General features: G+C 40.7%; 3 protein-coding genes across 4 annotated transcripts in view; 1 reads left to right on the plus strand and 2 right to left on the minus strand.

Annotated features, from left to right (window-relative positions):
• nuak2 (NUAK family, SNF1-like kinase, 2) lies at positions 1-10,047 on the plus strand. The gene is made up of 6 exons (XM_046075793.1): positions 1-470; positions 4,122-4,242; positions 4,777-4,928; positions 6,000-6,065; positions 6,431-6,683; positions 6,806-10,047. Exons 1-6 carry the CDS (start codon positions 117-119, stop codon positions 7,852-7,854), a joined length of 1,995 nt encoding a protein of 664 aa, XP_045931749.1. The 5' UTR covers positions 1-116; the 3' UTR covers positions 7,855-10,047.
• Positions 10,044-13,568, minus strand: ccnd3 (cyclin D3). 2 transcript variants are annotated; one of them, XM_046075824.1, is made up of 5 exons: positions 12,899-13,568; positions 12,600-12,815; positions 11,973-12,135; positions 11,000-11,142; positions 10,044-10,736 (listed from the first exon to the last, which is right to left on the minus strand). In XM_046075824.1, exons 1-5 carry the CDS (start codon positions 13,133-13,135, stop codon positions 10,572-10,574), a joined length of 924 nt encoding a protein of 307 aa, XP_045931780.1. In that variant the 5' UTR covers positions 13,136-13,568; the 3' UTR covers positions 10,044-10,571. The 2 variants fall into 2 exon arrangements, with proteins under 2 accessions (XP_045931780.1, XP_045931781.1); XM_046075825.1 differs by having other exon boundaries at positions 10,593-10,905.
• Positions 13,569-13,953: 385 nt separating this feature from the next.
• Positions 13,954-16,947, minus strand: part of bysl (bystin-like) — a 7,818-nt gene continuing 4,824 nt past the window's right edge. The window contains exons 6-7 of the mRNA XM_046075805.1: positions 14,901-15,003; positions 13,954-14,751 (exon numbers count right to left, since the gene is read on the minus strand). Coding sequence (XP_045931761.1) covers positions 14,397-14,751; positions 14,901-15,003 — 458 coding nt within the window. The 3' untranslated portion in view covers positions 13,954-14,396. The remainder of the gene's footprint in view (positions 14,752-14,900; positions 15,004-16,947) is intronic.

The raw sequence follows: 16,947 nt of genomic DNA on the forward strand, positions 1-16,947 counted from the left end.
TTGTGTACCTGCTGCTAGTAGGTCTCAGCTCTGCAGAGAGGACGGACACGCTCGCGGTTTGGAGTCAGATGTTTCGGACTCTGTCTCCAGCCTTTAGTTTTTAAAGTAGTTATCTGATGTGTAAATCTGGAGACAACTTGCTCCAACATAGGACAGTGCTGCACGCGAAGGAATGCGTGTTGTTAACAACGTCTGAAAATACAGGCCAGAAAAAACAGCAGCGTGTGGTCAGGATGGACGGCGTAAGTGTTGCCCGTGTTTTGTCAAACTGCAGGCCGTACGTTGCCGGAGTTTCACCCGATGAAAACACTCCGGTTGGGAAGGCTCCGTCCCAGCTGTGCGTGAAAAAGCAAGCCGTGAAGAGACACCATCACAAACACAACCTGAAGCACAGGTACGAGTTTCTGGAGACTCTCGGGAAGGGAACCTATGGCAAGGTGAAGAAAGCCAAGGAAAGATCCGGTAAACTGGTAAGCATTGATATTAACCTCTTCTTGTTTTCTTTTTTTTTTAAACACCGTTTTACTACGTGGCCTAATTATGTGACCTCTTATCAACGATGCCCACATCTGCAGTCAGCATTAAGTCTGTGTTTGCCTGCCCAATCGGCCACCTGTTGTTCAGACACAGAGGGCTATTATTAGAAGACGTACTGTCTGCACACAGGTAATCTACATTTGGTGTTTTAATTGAGGGGGGAAATGTTAGGCTTCAAGTTGCTCCCTGTAAGGAAGAGGGTGAGCCACATTACTGAATTGTAAAGTGTGTCTTTGTCTGTGTTTTGGTTTAGGCGTTGCGCTTACATTTCTCAGTGTTTCTGAACACTGCCTCCTGTCTCAAGATCACCGAATAAGCTGTTTTCTCTTGTGAATTGCAAATATGCAATTAGTATTTAAGATGCACCACCTTGGTAGTGGGGATATTAACACTCTCTGTTTGTTAGGAGGAGTGAAAAGTACACAGCTTGGATCTCTGTGTAAACTAAATTAAAACGATATTATTATACTAAGTATATTCACACCCCGATACCAGTTTTCACACAGCATGTCTGAGGCAAACCCAGTATCCTGACAAGTTATCTGTGGTGTATGAAAGTAAAATGCAAGACTCATTTGATAACAACATCAATACTTCTGTTTGAGATCATCCTTCAAAGACTTGATGCAATAAGTGAGCGAGTCCTGTGAATCTGTCAACACACAAGGATTTTCTACAGTCCCCTCCTATTGGTGTAAGGAAAGCAAAAAGGAAAGGCGTTTTTCTGGAAAGACTGAGTGACTCTGTCACGGGAGGGGGTTTTAGACGGGGAAGTTTGGTAACTTTCTCTCTGTACTCCTGATGAAGGGAGAGGTCTGGGACTAGACTTTCAGGTTGACTCCAGTTCCCCGTGACCTTAGGGGGAATGGGAAGTATTTAAAACAGCTTCGAGGGAGATAAGCCTTTAAAAGGTACAGAGTAGCTGGCAAACAAATGACATTGTCTTTACTTTAAATGCTACAGTGTATCCAAATCAGGATCTGTGTTTTATTAGGCATTCAAGCGTTTAAATTCTTAAACTGCCACATATTGATTATGTACCTGTTTATAAGGCTGATGGTGGACTAAATATTAGAAACACCTCAGTATTATTCAATACAATTCAATAGCAACACAAACTACGGCCTACGAAATGGCCGTGAAGTTGACTCAACACCTTTCTAAAGCAGTTCCAAAGAAAACATTACAGCATAACCAACATGAAGGTTGGGTTCTCTGCACGGCTGTTGTACAGACTGCATTCGTTTTAGCTATGCATACTTAATAAACTGGCAACTAAGTGCATTTTGTGTACATATTACAAACTGTTGTGTTTCTATGACTTACTGTATAGAACCTTTTCAATAAGAGAATTATTGGCAATTGATCAAAAACAAAGCACACCTAGAGTGTAATTTTTCACATTTGCAGGCAGATCCATCCAGATATAGTGAATCATAAAAACAGATACTTGGCCTGAAAGTAAACTTCCTTTTGTCAGGAAGTCCTGTTGGTAAGTCTGGCTCAGCTGCCAGGTCATGTTTACCAGAAAGTTTCCTTTTCAAAAGATTGTGTTTACTATGAGTGAATGACAAGAAACTGCTTAGAAGTCAAGGAAGTGAGATTCAGGAATTTCCCTTTCTATTCCTGCAGCATGTTCAGCCTTGTCTTCACACCCATCTCTGCTCCTACCTGTCTGACATGACTTGCCGCTGCCCAATTCTCAAATGTCAAAATATTGATTGGCACATATGTATGTTTTGAACTTACACCATACAAATACAACTTAGACAGCAGCTAGCCTAGACTGGAAATCTGAACAACATTCATCATACTTTCATCTGCCTTACTTACTATTGACAGCATAATGGACAAAGACATGTAATTTGACCCAGGGAGTGACACAACACAAAAGAGGTGGGGGGGGTGGGGGGTGACTAATCGATTATCAGAATAGTTGCCCTTTCATTTTGAAAGTTGTCAGTTGACTTGTTGAATAATCAGTTAATTGTTTCAGCTCTAATCTGTAGTGCTCTCCACTCAACTATGTCAACAAGAACTCACAGTAGCATCACAAACCTTAACATAACTTGCATAAATATGTTTTAGAGGTGCAAAAATATGTATATTAGTCTGTAATTGTATTTGTTTTAATAATGTATACATACATGGACAAATGTTTGTATTTCAAAGTTAGCTAGTAGTATTCATGGAGTTTAGAATAAAATATCCAAATTAAGCTAACCTAATCAATGTTATTCGGTCATTTAAGTTAACGTTATTGACATACATTTGATTTAAGGTCTATTATTATTTTTGTGAAATGTAATGTCATATTGCCTGTTTTCTGCTCTTCACTCCAAACGGGACACGTATTAGAACTACCAAGCTAACGTTTGTCAGGTAGTTACGCAACACTTTCACCTTAAAGTGTTTCCAAGTGCAAAAATGTGATTTTGTTGGTGCAGGAACTCGGTGTTAAATATCAGAGATTTCAACCTCAGTGCCTATTACGTGGAACAAACTAACAGAAACAAAGACAGCACACACACACAGGTAACCGCACTGGGGTGTGAAGTCATCATGAGTGGGAGGGCAGCCCGTCTGACAGCAAACAAATGCAGGAAACCTCACTTTCCCGGAATCAGGAAAAAGGTCTGTGTGGTGTGAATACAGTGCTGACCTGGAGGCCAGACAGTGACTCATGACGGGAGACAGAGTAGGGTGTTTTTAACTTGACAAGTCGCTGCTTTACTCATTTCCCTTGAGTGTGTGGCCTCGAGGGTGCCTCATGACACCTTTCAGCATTGGGGTAGACTCATGACGCACAGAGGAATCCCAGGCATCCGAGCTTCTTATAGACACAACGCAACGTAAAGACATACAGACTATATGTGATGGGTCTGCAGATACAGACCCCTACAGATACAATTCAGATTTAAATTTCCTTATTCTATGAGTCTCGCAGACAATAGATGTCTTTACAGCAGACAATACTTGACCCAGTGTTCCTTCTGCCTCGTTAGAAACACCGTTACAGAGTTTTCAGTTCACTGCTCATTGTTCATCTCACAAGAGGACAACCAAGAGGCCAGTTCTTTTTAAATAACAGCTTATTAGTGTTGGAGTTTTTTTAGAGAGGCCTTATCCAGTATATAAATTTACTGACCTCTATTGCAACAGCACTGCAGCTGCTGACTACTGTATTATTGTTTCGTTTGTCATTAAAGTGAGATTGCATAAGTTTTAAAAAGGATAAAAAAAATGCATTCTTCTCGCAAATGAAAAGCTGATGTCGTAAGCAATAAAAGGCGTCCTTGCACATTTCAATGGACTCCTGGCTTTTGCTGATGCAGTCTTACTTGATCTGGTTTGACCAGAGTTCACACCCCTGTGCAGTTATCTGTAGGTCTGTGTGTGTGATGCACTGTTTTAATGTTTTCCATTATTCTTGTCGTTCATTAAAAGTTAGTTACTTTAAAGCGGGACTATGTGATTCTCCTACCAACTGCAAAGCTGTGTTATGTTGTTGATTTGTCCCTGGAATCAATCGTACTTCTCTAATTATTATGCAATGTAAAATTAAAAATGTTTCTTTTTTTAAGGTTGCCATTAAGTCGATCAGAAAGGAGAAGATCAAGGATGAGCAAGACCTGGTTCATATTCGCAGAGAAATTGAGATCATGTCCTCACTCTGCCATCCGCACATCATCACCATATATGAAGGTACGGCATTCCCAAATGTAGTGTTTGGGTATAGTTTCACCTTTCGGAGTTGACTGAATCTCTGAGCCACATGTGGAGTGAAACGTGATACCCGGAGGCGGAAAAAAGACATCTCTCTATCACTCTCTGTTTGAGATTCAGTTTGGTCACGCAAGTCTTTGTGCTGAAGTCTGACGCTAGGTTACATAAGCGTGATTCCCTGTCGTACCCCGTCAAGGCTGCAGGATAATGTGCAGAGCCTTGTGTTCTCCAGTGCCCCTCACGCCTGATGAGATGATCATTGTTCAGTGCATTGTAATCTTGTAATACAGCTATCATAGGGCCCTGTGTGTCCTAATCAGTGTGAATTAAGGGTTGAAAAGGAAGATAGATATGTTTTAAACACTGACCTTTTCCGTATGTCCTTATCCTTATGTTTTCGTACTGTAAAAGGCTCTGCACTAAAATGCCACAATCTGAGGAATTTCACTTCCACTGTAGTTGGTTTTGAAACCTTGAATAAAAGTCGTTCTGCTGGGGTTTTTTATCTTTCAGTATTTGAAAACAAAGACAAAATTGTGATCGTGATGGAGTACGCCAGCCGAGGGGACCTGTATGACTACATCTGTGACAAGAGGACCATCTCTGAACGCGAGGCCAGGCACTTCTTCAGGCAAATTGTATCAGCTGTGCACTACTGCCATCAGGTAAAGCAGACTTTCTCAATCCAATGCTTTCAATAAAAAATATAATCTAGGAAAACTCGTCAATATGTGTGCATTCATGAGTTTTTGACAAAAATGATAATGTTGTAGCTATAGCAGAGTATCTTCACGCATGGCTGCTACGTTAAACCTGGTGGCGCAGGGCTTCACTCAGACTAGCTGATCTGCTAGTTGTGTTTTTCCAGGGCACTGACACCCCCAAAGTTACATAATGGGCATTATTCACTGTCAGCCTGCTGATCTGAACAGGAAGGCTGTGAGAACGATGCAGGGGGAACTGAACAGTTGGTCTGTGGAGCGCTAGCGTCAGGGCAAAAGGCCAGCGCACAGTCCCAACACACACACACGCATGGTCTCACACTCTAATGAGGGTGTGATGGAACAGAAGGGCTCTGCAAACGCACACAATCAGTCTGTAGCCCAGAGCTGTGTAATGACGAACATTTACAGCACACTCTATTTTAGCTTAGCTGTCCAGCACTTTGCAGAGCATTTATAAATGTTTGCTGGACAATATTTACACAGCAAACTGCCCTGCCATGTCCTATGTTAACCATCTGTCTTATGTTAGTTTTATTGAGTGCTGATGTCTTATTAAATATTTTATTTTCCACGTCAAATACAGTAAGGCAAAGTTCATCCAAACCCTTTCGGTTCTGTATGGGACAGTGATGAATTCTATTGTATTGCACGCAATAGTTTCTTCATGACTGCATCTTAACAATAAGTGAATGCTACATAGCACATCCTACAAAAATGTGTCCGTCACTACAAGAAGTGCCCATACGTAAGAAGTAGCTGACCTGCATTTTAATAGCAAAACAAATTCGAACTTTGCTCGAGTCAAAGGCATGCCCCCCTACAGAGTGGAGGACAATGAAGCATAGCTGACATACCAGGGAAAAGAACGTGTTCTGACCCAGTAAAAACTAATCCTTTTTATATAATATAGACAGCCTCCATAAAACTGGTTTGTAATAGCTTGAGTGGTGGCAGATTATTATTGTAAGTGATGCAAAAATCTGATATCTACTTTTGTTTTTTCCCTCTTAGAATGGGATAGTACACCGGGACCTGAAACTGGAGAATATTTTACTAGATGGCAACGGCAATGTGAAGGTACGCATTGTGGACACGTTGAACACGAATATAAGCATTTATATAACTGTACAAATTGTATAAGCAGGGTTGATCATCATTAAAAATGTCTTTTCTGTATATGGTTAGGATTATAAATGACAGTGTGGTGGTTATTACAAAGGAAATATTAAGAAATGTTCATATGTTATATTTAATGGCAGATTTCATTACTTCCTGAACGAGATCTTGTGTGAAGGTGACTGACTAGGGAATCGGACTGTTACGTGTTATGAGTCATTAATGAGGGATAGTGATGCATATGGAAATCTTTTAGGTTACAGTAATCTGATGATGATACATCTGATGTGGATCAGATTTTATGTCTACTTATTGTTGTTGTTCAGATTGCAGACTTTGGCCTGTCGAACCTCTACCATGGTGATGAGTATCTTCAAACCTTTTGCGGCAGCCCTCTGTATGCTTCTCCAGAGATTGTCAATGGACGGCCGTACCATGGGCCAGAAGTGGACACTTGGTCTCTTGGTGTGCTGTTATACACGATGGTTCATGGCACCATGCCATTTGATGGACTCAACCACAAGACACTGGTCCAACAGATAAGCACCGGAAACTACCGGAAACCGAACAACCCTTCTGGTGAGTCTTCAGCTCAACTTTTCTTTAAAGGACCTGAATCATTATTTTATATATGCTTTGCACTTTATTTTAGCTGAACACAAAAATTAGCCTAACAGGTTTGTTTTATTGCTTTCTTTCAGATGCATGTGGGCTTATCCGCTGGATGCTGATGGTAAATCCTGAGCGCAGAGCCACAATAGAGGAAATTGCAGGACACTGGTGGCTCAACTGGGGCTACCAGCAGCCATTACTGGCTGAGACAAAGAACAGTCTAGTAGAGCAGACCGCTTCACCAGCCTCTCCCTCAATATCACACCCTGCTGGGGTTTCTGGTGTTGCTAGTTGGCTTCGCCGCACATCCAGGCCTTTACTGGAGAACGGCTCCAAGATGCGCTGCCTGCTCCGCTCACAGGGCTGTGGAGGGGATGTAGTCCGGCAGCGCTCTCTGCGAAGGTCCCGAAAGGAAAACAATGTCTCCCAGACTGGTCATGAAGTAAGCACAGACAGTCGCCCCTCTAAGGGTATTTTAAAGAGACGCAGCAGTGTAAAGCAGAAAGCAGTGAATGAAACCCCTGCTGTAGGGTCAGCGGAGCCACAGAAGATTTTGGGTTTGTCTGCCCCAGCCAATGCCCCTTCAGCAGCATTGCAGCCCCGCAAAGGCATCCTAAAGAAGCCCACAGAACAAGAGTCGGGTTACTACTCCTCGTCTCCCGAGAACAGTGACTCTGGCTGGGCACTTCAAAGTAAAGAGTGCCCCTCAGCACCAACCTATACTAAAGGCATCTTGAAGCGCAATGGAAAGTTCTCGTCAGGTGGACTGCAGGAGTTTGGCTCTCTGGACCAGCTGGCAGCTTCTTTACCCTGTGGAGGCGCCAGGTCAAGACCGAGTGGGGCCATCAGTGAGGACAGCATTCTGTCTTCTGAGTCCTTTGACCAGCTGGATCTACCGGACCGTGTAGGACCACCAACAAAAATGGATAAACAAGCCAAGGCTAGCATGAGAGGATGCGTGTCTGCTGACAACCTGCTGGACATCCAGGAAGACGGGATTCTTGGAGATGGGTCACTGAGGCCCTGGAACTACTACAAGTCTGATATGGCTGACAGTGCCTTTTCCATCACAGACTGTGATAATGTAACAGAGGCTTACAAACAGGCCATTGTTATAAGAGGCTCTGCAGCAAGCTGAAGACCAGTAATTAGTTAAGGACTTGGTTTTTCAGTCTGAATTTTTAATTGACTGTAAACTACTGAAGACACGGTAGCCAGGACACTGCAGTGATGTTTTTTTTTTTTGGGGGCTAACTTCAGGAATTACACAGTGCCAAAAAAGGGAGACTTCTTGTTAAACTTCAGATTGTATTTTAGATGGCGATTGAGAAAGGATACTTATATGAGTTTATAAAAAGTGTGCCATTTGAGTAAAATAACAGCATTTTATCAGTGCTGCAGTTGAAAATGTCCATTTCAGAGATCCTCAGGAGAGGAGAGCTGCCGTTGGTCAATCAGGAGCTCTAATTTTCAACATGAGAGCTTACTATCAAACGTGTAGTTAATGCAAAAAGTCATCCTGAAACCAAAACAATGGTCTTCAATGTCATAAAATAAGTATGTAGAACACTTTGCTCATAAACTAGGAAACAGTGACAGTAGGGCTATTGTATGAATATTGCTTAAGCCACAAAGTCGATGTCTTTTATTGTCCAAGGGACAGTTTGAGAAAGTGTTTGACTTAACAGCTCTTTGGATTCTAGCTTTGTGATGGATAAACGCAAGGTTGACAAATGATCAGCTACTATAACCGCAATAACACAGGTTCAATGTTAGGATGGGGGTCATTCTTTACCAATATACTACAGCGTTGAGTGTGTTTTTTTAGGATGTGGGGAAAATGACATTTCATGGATACCAAAGAGCAAATGTGCTAATGTTGTTGGACTTTTTTGTTCATCATTATTTAAAGCACCAGCAAAAAGTGCCAAGGGGACGTTTGTTTATTTGAAACAGGGACTTTTTTTTTTGTATGGTTTTGTTTTTCTTGTAATGACTTGTTCTAATTTTGGATAATGACTTGAATAATAACCATGACACGCATGACTCACAAGCGTAACCAGTAGAACCTGCTTTTGCTCCCAAGGCTGCGCTGATACAAGTGCACAGGTGGCCACTCACTCTCTGTATGCACGTGGCAATTTCACAGAAAAGGTGGGGCTCATTTAGTCATTTAAGTGTTTTGTGAAGGTCACATGTTGAAATTTGAAAAACAGTAACGTGTGTTTTGAGAGTGAACCACGAGCGCCAGCTAACTACTGGATGCTGTGTATAATGTGGCAGATGCTTAATGTATAACCTTTCAACTGGCTTTTCAAGATCAGTCATGGAGATCAGGTGTACTGAACTTTATATTTTAAATTAAAATGCAGACGCCTGGGGTGGAACAGTATTTCGCAAAGCTGGATTAGAAGTTTAACCATCTAACTGTTAAAAAGAAAAGTACAATATTACATCCTTGTGACTCAAACGGTAAAAACAAAGCGTATATAGTAGCTTTAAAAGTAAAATCATGAATAATGCATGCTGCTGACGATCATTAATTAAGTTTGACAAGAGATGTCATACCACGTTTTATCGTTATCTGGTTGACTTCCTAATCCTGCTTAATGAAATACCTCTTGGTGGTCAGAGAAAGGAATATCAGTATGTTGTTTGTTTCTGGAGTTACTTAAATGGATTGGCATGCTTGGCATTAAATGACAATATCAAGCCTGTGCCTGGAATAGCACTATATCAGACCATCAACACCTGTTAACCACACAGTTTATGTATAAGCTGCTTCATCTAAGTAAGCATTGAGTTCTTGAAAGAAATGTCGCACAAGGCCATACCCAGAAGCTGCAAAACACTGGTGTTCAGAAACTGGAATGTAAAAACTGTATTTTCAGTTATTATGGTTATTTATGGTTAATTTGGAATTTCATCAGGAATGTATGTATACAAAACTAAACTAGTTATTCCCTAATTTCACCTGGAGGCTCTTGTCATTCATGTCACGGACAACTGGTAATGTATCACTGAAGTGTGACACAGAGGGGGGGGGGGAAAGTGGTCTAGACAGGTGTAAAATGGAATCGGTTTTTTTTCTCCTTTTCTTTTCTTTTTTTGTACAATATAAAGTGCATTCGGCCATTTCATCACCATCTTTCTCTCTCCCTTGTCACAGAAGTTTTAAGTATGCAGGCCATATTCATGTTTTTCTTTGACAGCAACAAAAACCGAGTTTGCCAAAGTTACTGGCTTATCATTTATATGACTGTGTGATCTGCCATGCTGTTGTGACCGGGATGAGGAAATCAATTAAAAAAAAAAACCACAAAGAACTCAAGTGCTGGCTCCTGTTGTTATTGATCTACAAACAGATGTTGTAATGTAACAGAATTGATTTATAGTCACAAGGAAATCCACTACTGTGTTGAAACCATGCAGAAACATCTATTTAAACTTAAGAACTATCCAGATAAAATTTTCAATGAGTCCAGATAAATGCAAAAGATGTATGAAAACATGAATAGAAGATACATTTAAAATGTGCAATCTGCAATTCAACTGTCAATATCACAAAAAAGTTCATGTGGCTCTAAATATTAATCAAAGGCACAATCAGAATCATATTCTTTTCTAATCATCTTTTTTTTTTAAAGCTGCTTTAGCAAATGCAAAATACTTGAAAATGAGCAACAGGACATTTCAAACAAATCTGAGTAATCTCTCAAACTATTAGCTCTAAACGTCACAGAAGGACCTCAAAAAAATCAACATGCAAAATAACATTTAACAATTAACATTTGTTCTGTTTCAAGGCTGTAAATTTACAATTTGTTCTAGCTGTCCAAGGCAGGGTGGAGTGTTCTAGCTTGATGTCACTGGTGTCAATACAACATCCTGAATGTCAGCAGGGGTGTGGCTGAGCTCTGAGCTGTGTGCTCCTGATCTGAAAACACTATCCTGGAAACCAGAGGGCAGGCTGAGCTCCAGCACACTCACTAGCTGGCCATAGCAGAGGAGGACAGAGCTCTGTTCAGGGTCAGAGTAAAACAAGAACAACCACAAGTTCATCAGCAGGTCATGGACAGCCATAGATGGACATCTATGGATCTTGACCAATACAAGATGTAATAGTTGGTTTCTCTTCTTTGTGTGCATTTATCAGTTTGTACTTTCTTCTGTGTGATCAGGGTGCTTGCTGAAATGATCACAAACATACCAGTCAATGCTGACAACAGGGCAAAGTCAAAAGAGATATTATCTTAAAAATGTCAGTTAAACATTACCCTTACCAGATCAATGGCCAAAAGGTTGGCCAACAACTCCATAACCGAATCAGAGGAGACGGCAGCGTCCACTAACGTTAGCCTCTGTGTGGCAATGCTCACGCAGGCACATGCGACAACAGAGGGCAAGAATGCTGAAAACCTGCAGTCTGAGGATAAGAGAGGAAGATTGCTTACTCTAAAAATGAAAAACATCAACTAGTATTTCCTAAATATGACCACCACTAACAGTTCAAAGTCATTGTAGACTATTTCAACAGTGAGAAAGTCAGTAAAGGCTAGATGTAGCCTAGTAGACTGATGCCACCATTGTAGACCCACCCTGACAGACAAAGGCAAGCACTCAAAAGCAGACATTTCTCAGAACCTGATAATGTGACACGCTATCCTAATTGCTTCAGGTATGGGGAAATGCTGAGACAAAAAGCCAGCCATTCAATCCATGCTCAGACACCTTTTTGAATGGGATACAATGTCAGGAGCCAGAAATTATCTTAATTTCATGGGTTGTAATGTCATAGTCCATCTAACACGGCACCAACTGACTGTATCCCTATGACCTGTTGCCTCGGGCCGCATCACAGAGATTCGTGGGAAATCAGCCAGCTGAATGGTCAGACACAGGTCTTTTCACAGCACACAATACAGGATTGCACAAACTCAGCTCTCTGTCTCCAAAATGAACTGCTGACACATGGTAATCAAAGTTAAGTCTTTGTGTCCATTGTTCACTGTGTGGAAAGTCATTAAATTTCACACTTACATGTAATGCTCTCTGACAAAGAAAGATGTTATCAATGATTCAGTCACAAAGGATTATAAAATAGCTACTTTTATCACACAGTATTCATCACAATATATGGTAAACGTGTCTTTTAAAATATTTGTATCCACTCCCAATGTATACTGTCATCTGCAGTATTTTATTTGGAAGGGGAAAAAACATCTCATGTGTTGATAACTCTGTTATGTAACTTACCAGTGGCTGCCAGAGCAATGTAGGAGTGAACATGCCTGCGTATGTTTTGAAGGTGGTGGGACCGAACAAAGGGGAGAGTGTGAAGAATTGGCTCCAGGAAGTCAGAGGGTACCACAGAGGCCAGACACCAGTCTAACCTGGACACCACTACCACCTCCCACTGCTACAACACACACAGCGTGAAAATGTATACATCATCTAGATTATTATTTGTGCACACATAGATATTTCACAGAATGTCTGCCAAACTGTTTTGCTTATGAAACAAAGTGATGTCTACCATCTGTGGAAAGCTTCATGGACAGTGGGACCTTGTGTAAGATGGTGGGTACCATCTAATAACTATAACCATAACTAATTTAAGTGACATGAGTTGTACATTTGGGTATGATCCAATATTTTTGGGACACCACGTCCTGGTGACTGTTAGGCCTAATTCAGGATCTTATTTAATATTTATCAAAGCCCTATATAATAGATCTTGATGGTTAAATTGTCTACATTGTTTATGGGGAGTGTGTGTGTCAGTACATGACTCTAGACAGACTGAACGTCATAAATCTCCACTTTCTGAATCTGCACTTGTTATCCCAAAACGTGTAGTTTATAAAAAAAAAAAAAAGTTACCAAGATGTCTGAGACTGAAACAGAGTTGTCTGTGTAGATACAAAGCTTGCTGGCAGTCAGATGAACAGTCTCTCTCATTTTGGAGGCCAGGAACATGCAAACGGCCCCTAAAAGCTGCAGGTTGGACTTTTCAATGGAAAAGCGGCTTAGGTAACAGTCCAGGTAATACACCGCCAGCGGAAACACCTCCTCCTCACATTTCTGCTCCTCACACACCTGCAAGAGAGCCATCTGTCGTACTTCAAGTCAGCCACGTTAAATATACTTTCCGTTTGGGACGGCCGGACTGATTTGCATACCTGAAACATCCACACTGCCAGTATCCTCCGCATGTACGGCTGGATGTCTGTCTGGACTACGCCAAAGTAGGGAGACACCTGGCAGGTCTTTTCCAGGGCCGTCAGGTGGCGCAGTGCTCTGGGGTCGCCGGTCACGGCGGGGTCGCTACCCGCCCGGAGAACCACATCACGCCACGTTTTACCGTCATTTGTATCACCGGATCGATTTTGAAGTTGTCCATCTTCATAAAGATCCATTCGACGAAGTTAAATATAGCAGCATTCAATATGGTGTCGAGAAGTCATTGAAATACCAATGAACCCTTAAGCTAGCTGTTGACCGTTACGCCCATACTAACGCTATTTTAGCTAACGGTCCTGTTATCTTAGCTAACGTGAGCTAGCTTACGGTCCTGGAACGGTATATGCAGTCTATGGGAACGGTTCACAAACCGCTAATGTTACCTCGTTTCGTTCTGCGAGACAGCACACCTATGAGAGGCTAAACTCGGTGTCAGATTTCCTTTTTAAAACCAAATGTGAGGCCTTTGTCCTGGTTCATCACAAAAATCAAAAAAGCTATCAAACGTGAACTTATGGTCCAACTGGTTAGGTCAGAATCTAAGTTAGGAGTTAACTGGAAGATGAACTAAAATTCTCATCTCAATCTCATTGCCTCTCAACTAAATTTGGAAAGATTGACAGGAATTGATTTTCAATACAACTGGGCATCCTCTTATAATTTGGGGTGAAGCAGACTTTGAAATTTTATTGACATATTTAATTTACATCCTTTTTAAGGGTAAATTTCACATCTTTCCTAAGTCTTATGAGTTGTTCCGTGAGTTCCTTTGAAAAGAGTAACATTTTAATTTAAAAAAAAAAAAAAAAAAGGTATCAACTACTTGCTAAATATTTTATAAGATTAGTAATATTTATTTTATTACTATTTAAAAACACATGCGTTAAATATATTGCAGAATATTTGGTATACCTACAGTATAAAAATTTCTTCCTTTTTGAAGATACCAAGGCAGGTAAAGTAAATATTTTGAAAACCAGGCTGCAACTTCTAATCACGCTGTGTTAACTTTATTTCACCATCCATCATGTTGCTTAAACAGTTGTGAACACAAAGTAAGATTAACACATGATCCCTGACCAACCTTTAAGAATTCAGTTTGTTTTTAATCCATCTTGTTGCTTCAAAACAACAAAGTTGCTATTAATCAAATATACACAAATCCCAGTCTTTGTATTTCTGAGCCATCACTGCAGGAAAAGATTCATGATATGAAATAACATCTACATCACTACTGCTGTACATTTTTAAAATGTGCAAACTCGTCAGAATTAACAGAATTAAGGCTCCTGAGACATTGTAATGAGACATTGCAATCTTTGAAACTGTCCTTTGATAGCGCAGAAAGAATAATGCAGTTAGATGGAACTTTTTTCATGTTGAACAAAACACAAACCATTTGCATCAGAGGAGGACGTGCCAGAACAGACTGAATCCTCAGTCCATTTCAACTGTAACAGGGAGCCCAATTTCAATATCCCTTGACTCTGAGTTTTGCAGTTCTCTGCGAATCTCCGCAGAGATCTGGGGGTGCGTTTGTATCTTGAGTAGCTCCATCAGGGATGTCTTCTGTTCGGAGGCCAGGTCGGCCTTGTAGCGCTGAGCCAGAGTGAGTAAACTCTGATGCCACAGAACAGGAAGCACACGTTTTTCACTACGGAAGGACAGGAAGTGGGCCACCAAGGCATCTAGGACACGGAAAGGCAGGGCGTATTTCTTGTCAAGTAAGAGACGCAGGAAAATGCTGTTCGCACCGTTGTACTCCATCTCTGCCAACTTAAGCATTGCAGCACTGAAAGACAAGAAAGAGTGTGCATACACAACCTTCCATGTTACGCAATCTTGACCTTAACTTGACAACATCGCACAATATAAAGCTTTCAAGGACGATAAGATGACGACATCTGTCTGCTGGTGTCTGTCAGTGAAAGGAAACCTTACCTGGAGTGGAGCACAGGGATTGAGCACTTTGTGAGTATGCTTCCGATGATGATGGCTTCCCTGAGAGTACACGTCCCAGATTCACACAAAGGAATCAGTATACCTGTGTGACAGAAAAGGCACAAAATATTAAAATACTGCACATAAAGGTTAAATTATGTGCTTTTAAGTTTGCTTTCAAGTCTGTTCACATGATAAACTCAATCATAATGAAGAATATTATTTTGATAAACAATGATTTGAACACATTATTTCAGAGCCTTCTGGTGCATTGGTCACATGGGAAAACATTAAATTAAGTCATTCAATTTCAATAATCAATATTACAATTTTCATCAAATTAAATGAACCCTAATAATGAAAGAATTGGTGTAAAATTTTAATCACTAGTAATCAATTAGGCTCTCATTCATACTGTATGAGGTATACAGTACAGTGTATTTGTAACCAACGCTGCCACTTAGTGGTGTGGTATGGCGGTGTCTCATACTGGCGGTTTTCAAAATATGGGTCGCTGGGATGTTTGGGGAAAATAGTTCCATCAGACACGACTGAAGAAAAACATCATTGTCCTAAACAAATTCTAGATATATGAAGGATGATTTGACCCAATTAAATTTGAGTGTGTTAATTACTGTGCTTCTAGAACCAATGGTGTTATTTACCCTGTGGACACTAACTAATCTACTCTGTCGGTGGCCTCAGAATAAAATATCTAAATTTAGTGCTGAAATTAGAAATGGGACGTGTCCCAGAAAGCTTGTATTTTCTTCTTTGCAACAAGCTGTCAAATCCTCTCTTTCATTCACTTCACCCACTTTTCATTTTCAAGGGTCACGTGTGAGTAGAGCTTAGCCCAGCTTTCACTGGGCGTTTAATCAAACAATAACTAGTAATGCCCAACATGATGGCTACTGTTTACAGGCCTGTAAGACATATCACGCTCAGCTTGCCCTCTACTATATCATAAGAGAAGGTGGGATATTATTTAACTAAGCAAAATTGTACTGAGCAACATTTTAAATGAACAATTAATCAAATGACTCCCGGTAATGTAGAAGGGCTGCCAGGACTGCATCTACCAATGCAACCTGTCTACACTTTTCAGCCTTCTGTTAATGAAGAACCTATCTGGATGTAATCTGAATTTGCAAGGCAATTGTGAGAAGATAAAAACAGGTTACAGATTTCATAACAAAGAGAATGAGGGTTGGAGAAATTAGCCAGGGTAAAACTAGCATATCATGTGAAAGTTGCTATGTTGCTATATATATATATATATATATATATATATATATATATATATATATATATATATATATATATATATATATATATATATATATATATGTACAGTGGGTACGGAAAGACATCAGACCCCTTTAAATTTTTCACTCTTTGTTTCATTGCAGCCATTTTCCAAAAATCAAAAAAGTTCATTTTATTTCTCAGTAATGTACACTCAGCACCCCATCTTGACAGAAAAAAAACAGAAATGTAGAAATTTTTGCAAATTTATTAAAAAAGAAAAACAAATATCACATGGTCATAAGTATTCAGACCCTTTGCCGTGACACTCATATTTAACTCAGGTGCTGTCTATTTCTTCTGATCATCCTTGAGATGGTTCTACACCTTCATTTGAGTCCAGCTGTGTTTGATTATACTGATTGGACTTGATTAGGAAAGCCACACACCTGTCTATATAAGACCTTACAGCTCACAGTGCATGTCAGAGCAAATGAGAATCATGAGGTCAAAGGAACTGCCTGAAGAGCTCAGAGACAGAATTGTGGCAAGGCACAGATCTGGCCAAGGTTACAAAAAAATTTCTGCTGCACTTAAGGTTCCTAAGAGCACAGTGGCCTCCATAATCCTCAAATGGAAGACGTTTGGGACGACCAGAACCCTTCCTAGAGCTGGCCGTCAGGCCAAACTGAGCTATCGGGGGAGAAGAGCCTTGGTGAGAGAGGTAAAGAAGAACCCAAAGGTCACTGTGGCTGAGCTCCAGAGATGCAGTCGGGAGATGGGAGAAAGTTGTAGTAAG

The sequence above is a fragment of the Micropterus dolomieu genome, linkage group LG18 (genome assembly GCF_021292245.1).
Source record: "Micropterus dolomieu isolate WLL.071019.BEF.003 ecotype Adirondacks linkage group LG18, ASM2129224v1, whole genome shotgun sequence".
NCBI classification, from domain to species: domain Eukaryota; kingdom Metazoa; phylum Chordata; class Actinopteri; order Centrarchiformes; family Centrarchidae; genus Micropterus; species Micropterus dolomieu.

What these genes read in the sequence shown, in the direction of transcription:
- ccnd3 (XM_046075824.1), bottom strand. Translation starts at nt 13,135, where the DNA reads ATGGATCTTTATGAAGATGGACAACTTCAAAATCGATCCGGTGATACA. An exon ending in TGGCAGTGTGGATGTTTCAG is followed by an intron (nt 12,816 to 12,898) that starts GTATGCAAATCA and finishes GCTCTCTTGCAG; the next exon opens with GTGTGTGAGGAGCAGAAATG. An exon ending in CATTGCTCTGGCAGCCACTG is followed by an intron (nt 11,143 to 11,972) that starts GTAAGTTACATA and finishes TCTTATCCTCAG; the next exon opens with ACTGCAGGTTTTCAGCATTC.
- nuak2 (XM_046075793.1), top strand. Translation starts at nt 117, where the DNA reads ATGTGTAAATCTGGAGACAACTTGCTCCAACATAGGACAGTGCTGCAC. An exon ending in AGGAAAGATCCGGTAAACTG is followed by an intron (nt 471 to 4,121) that starts GTAAGCATTGAT and finishes TCTTTTTTTAAG; the next exon opens with GTTGCCATTAAGTCGATCAG. An exon ending in ATGGCAACGGCAATGTGAAG is followed by an intron (nt 6,066 to 6,430) that starts GTACGCATTGTG and finishes GTTGTTGTTCAG; the next exon opens with ATTGCAGACTTTGGCCTGTC.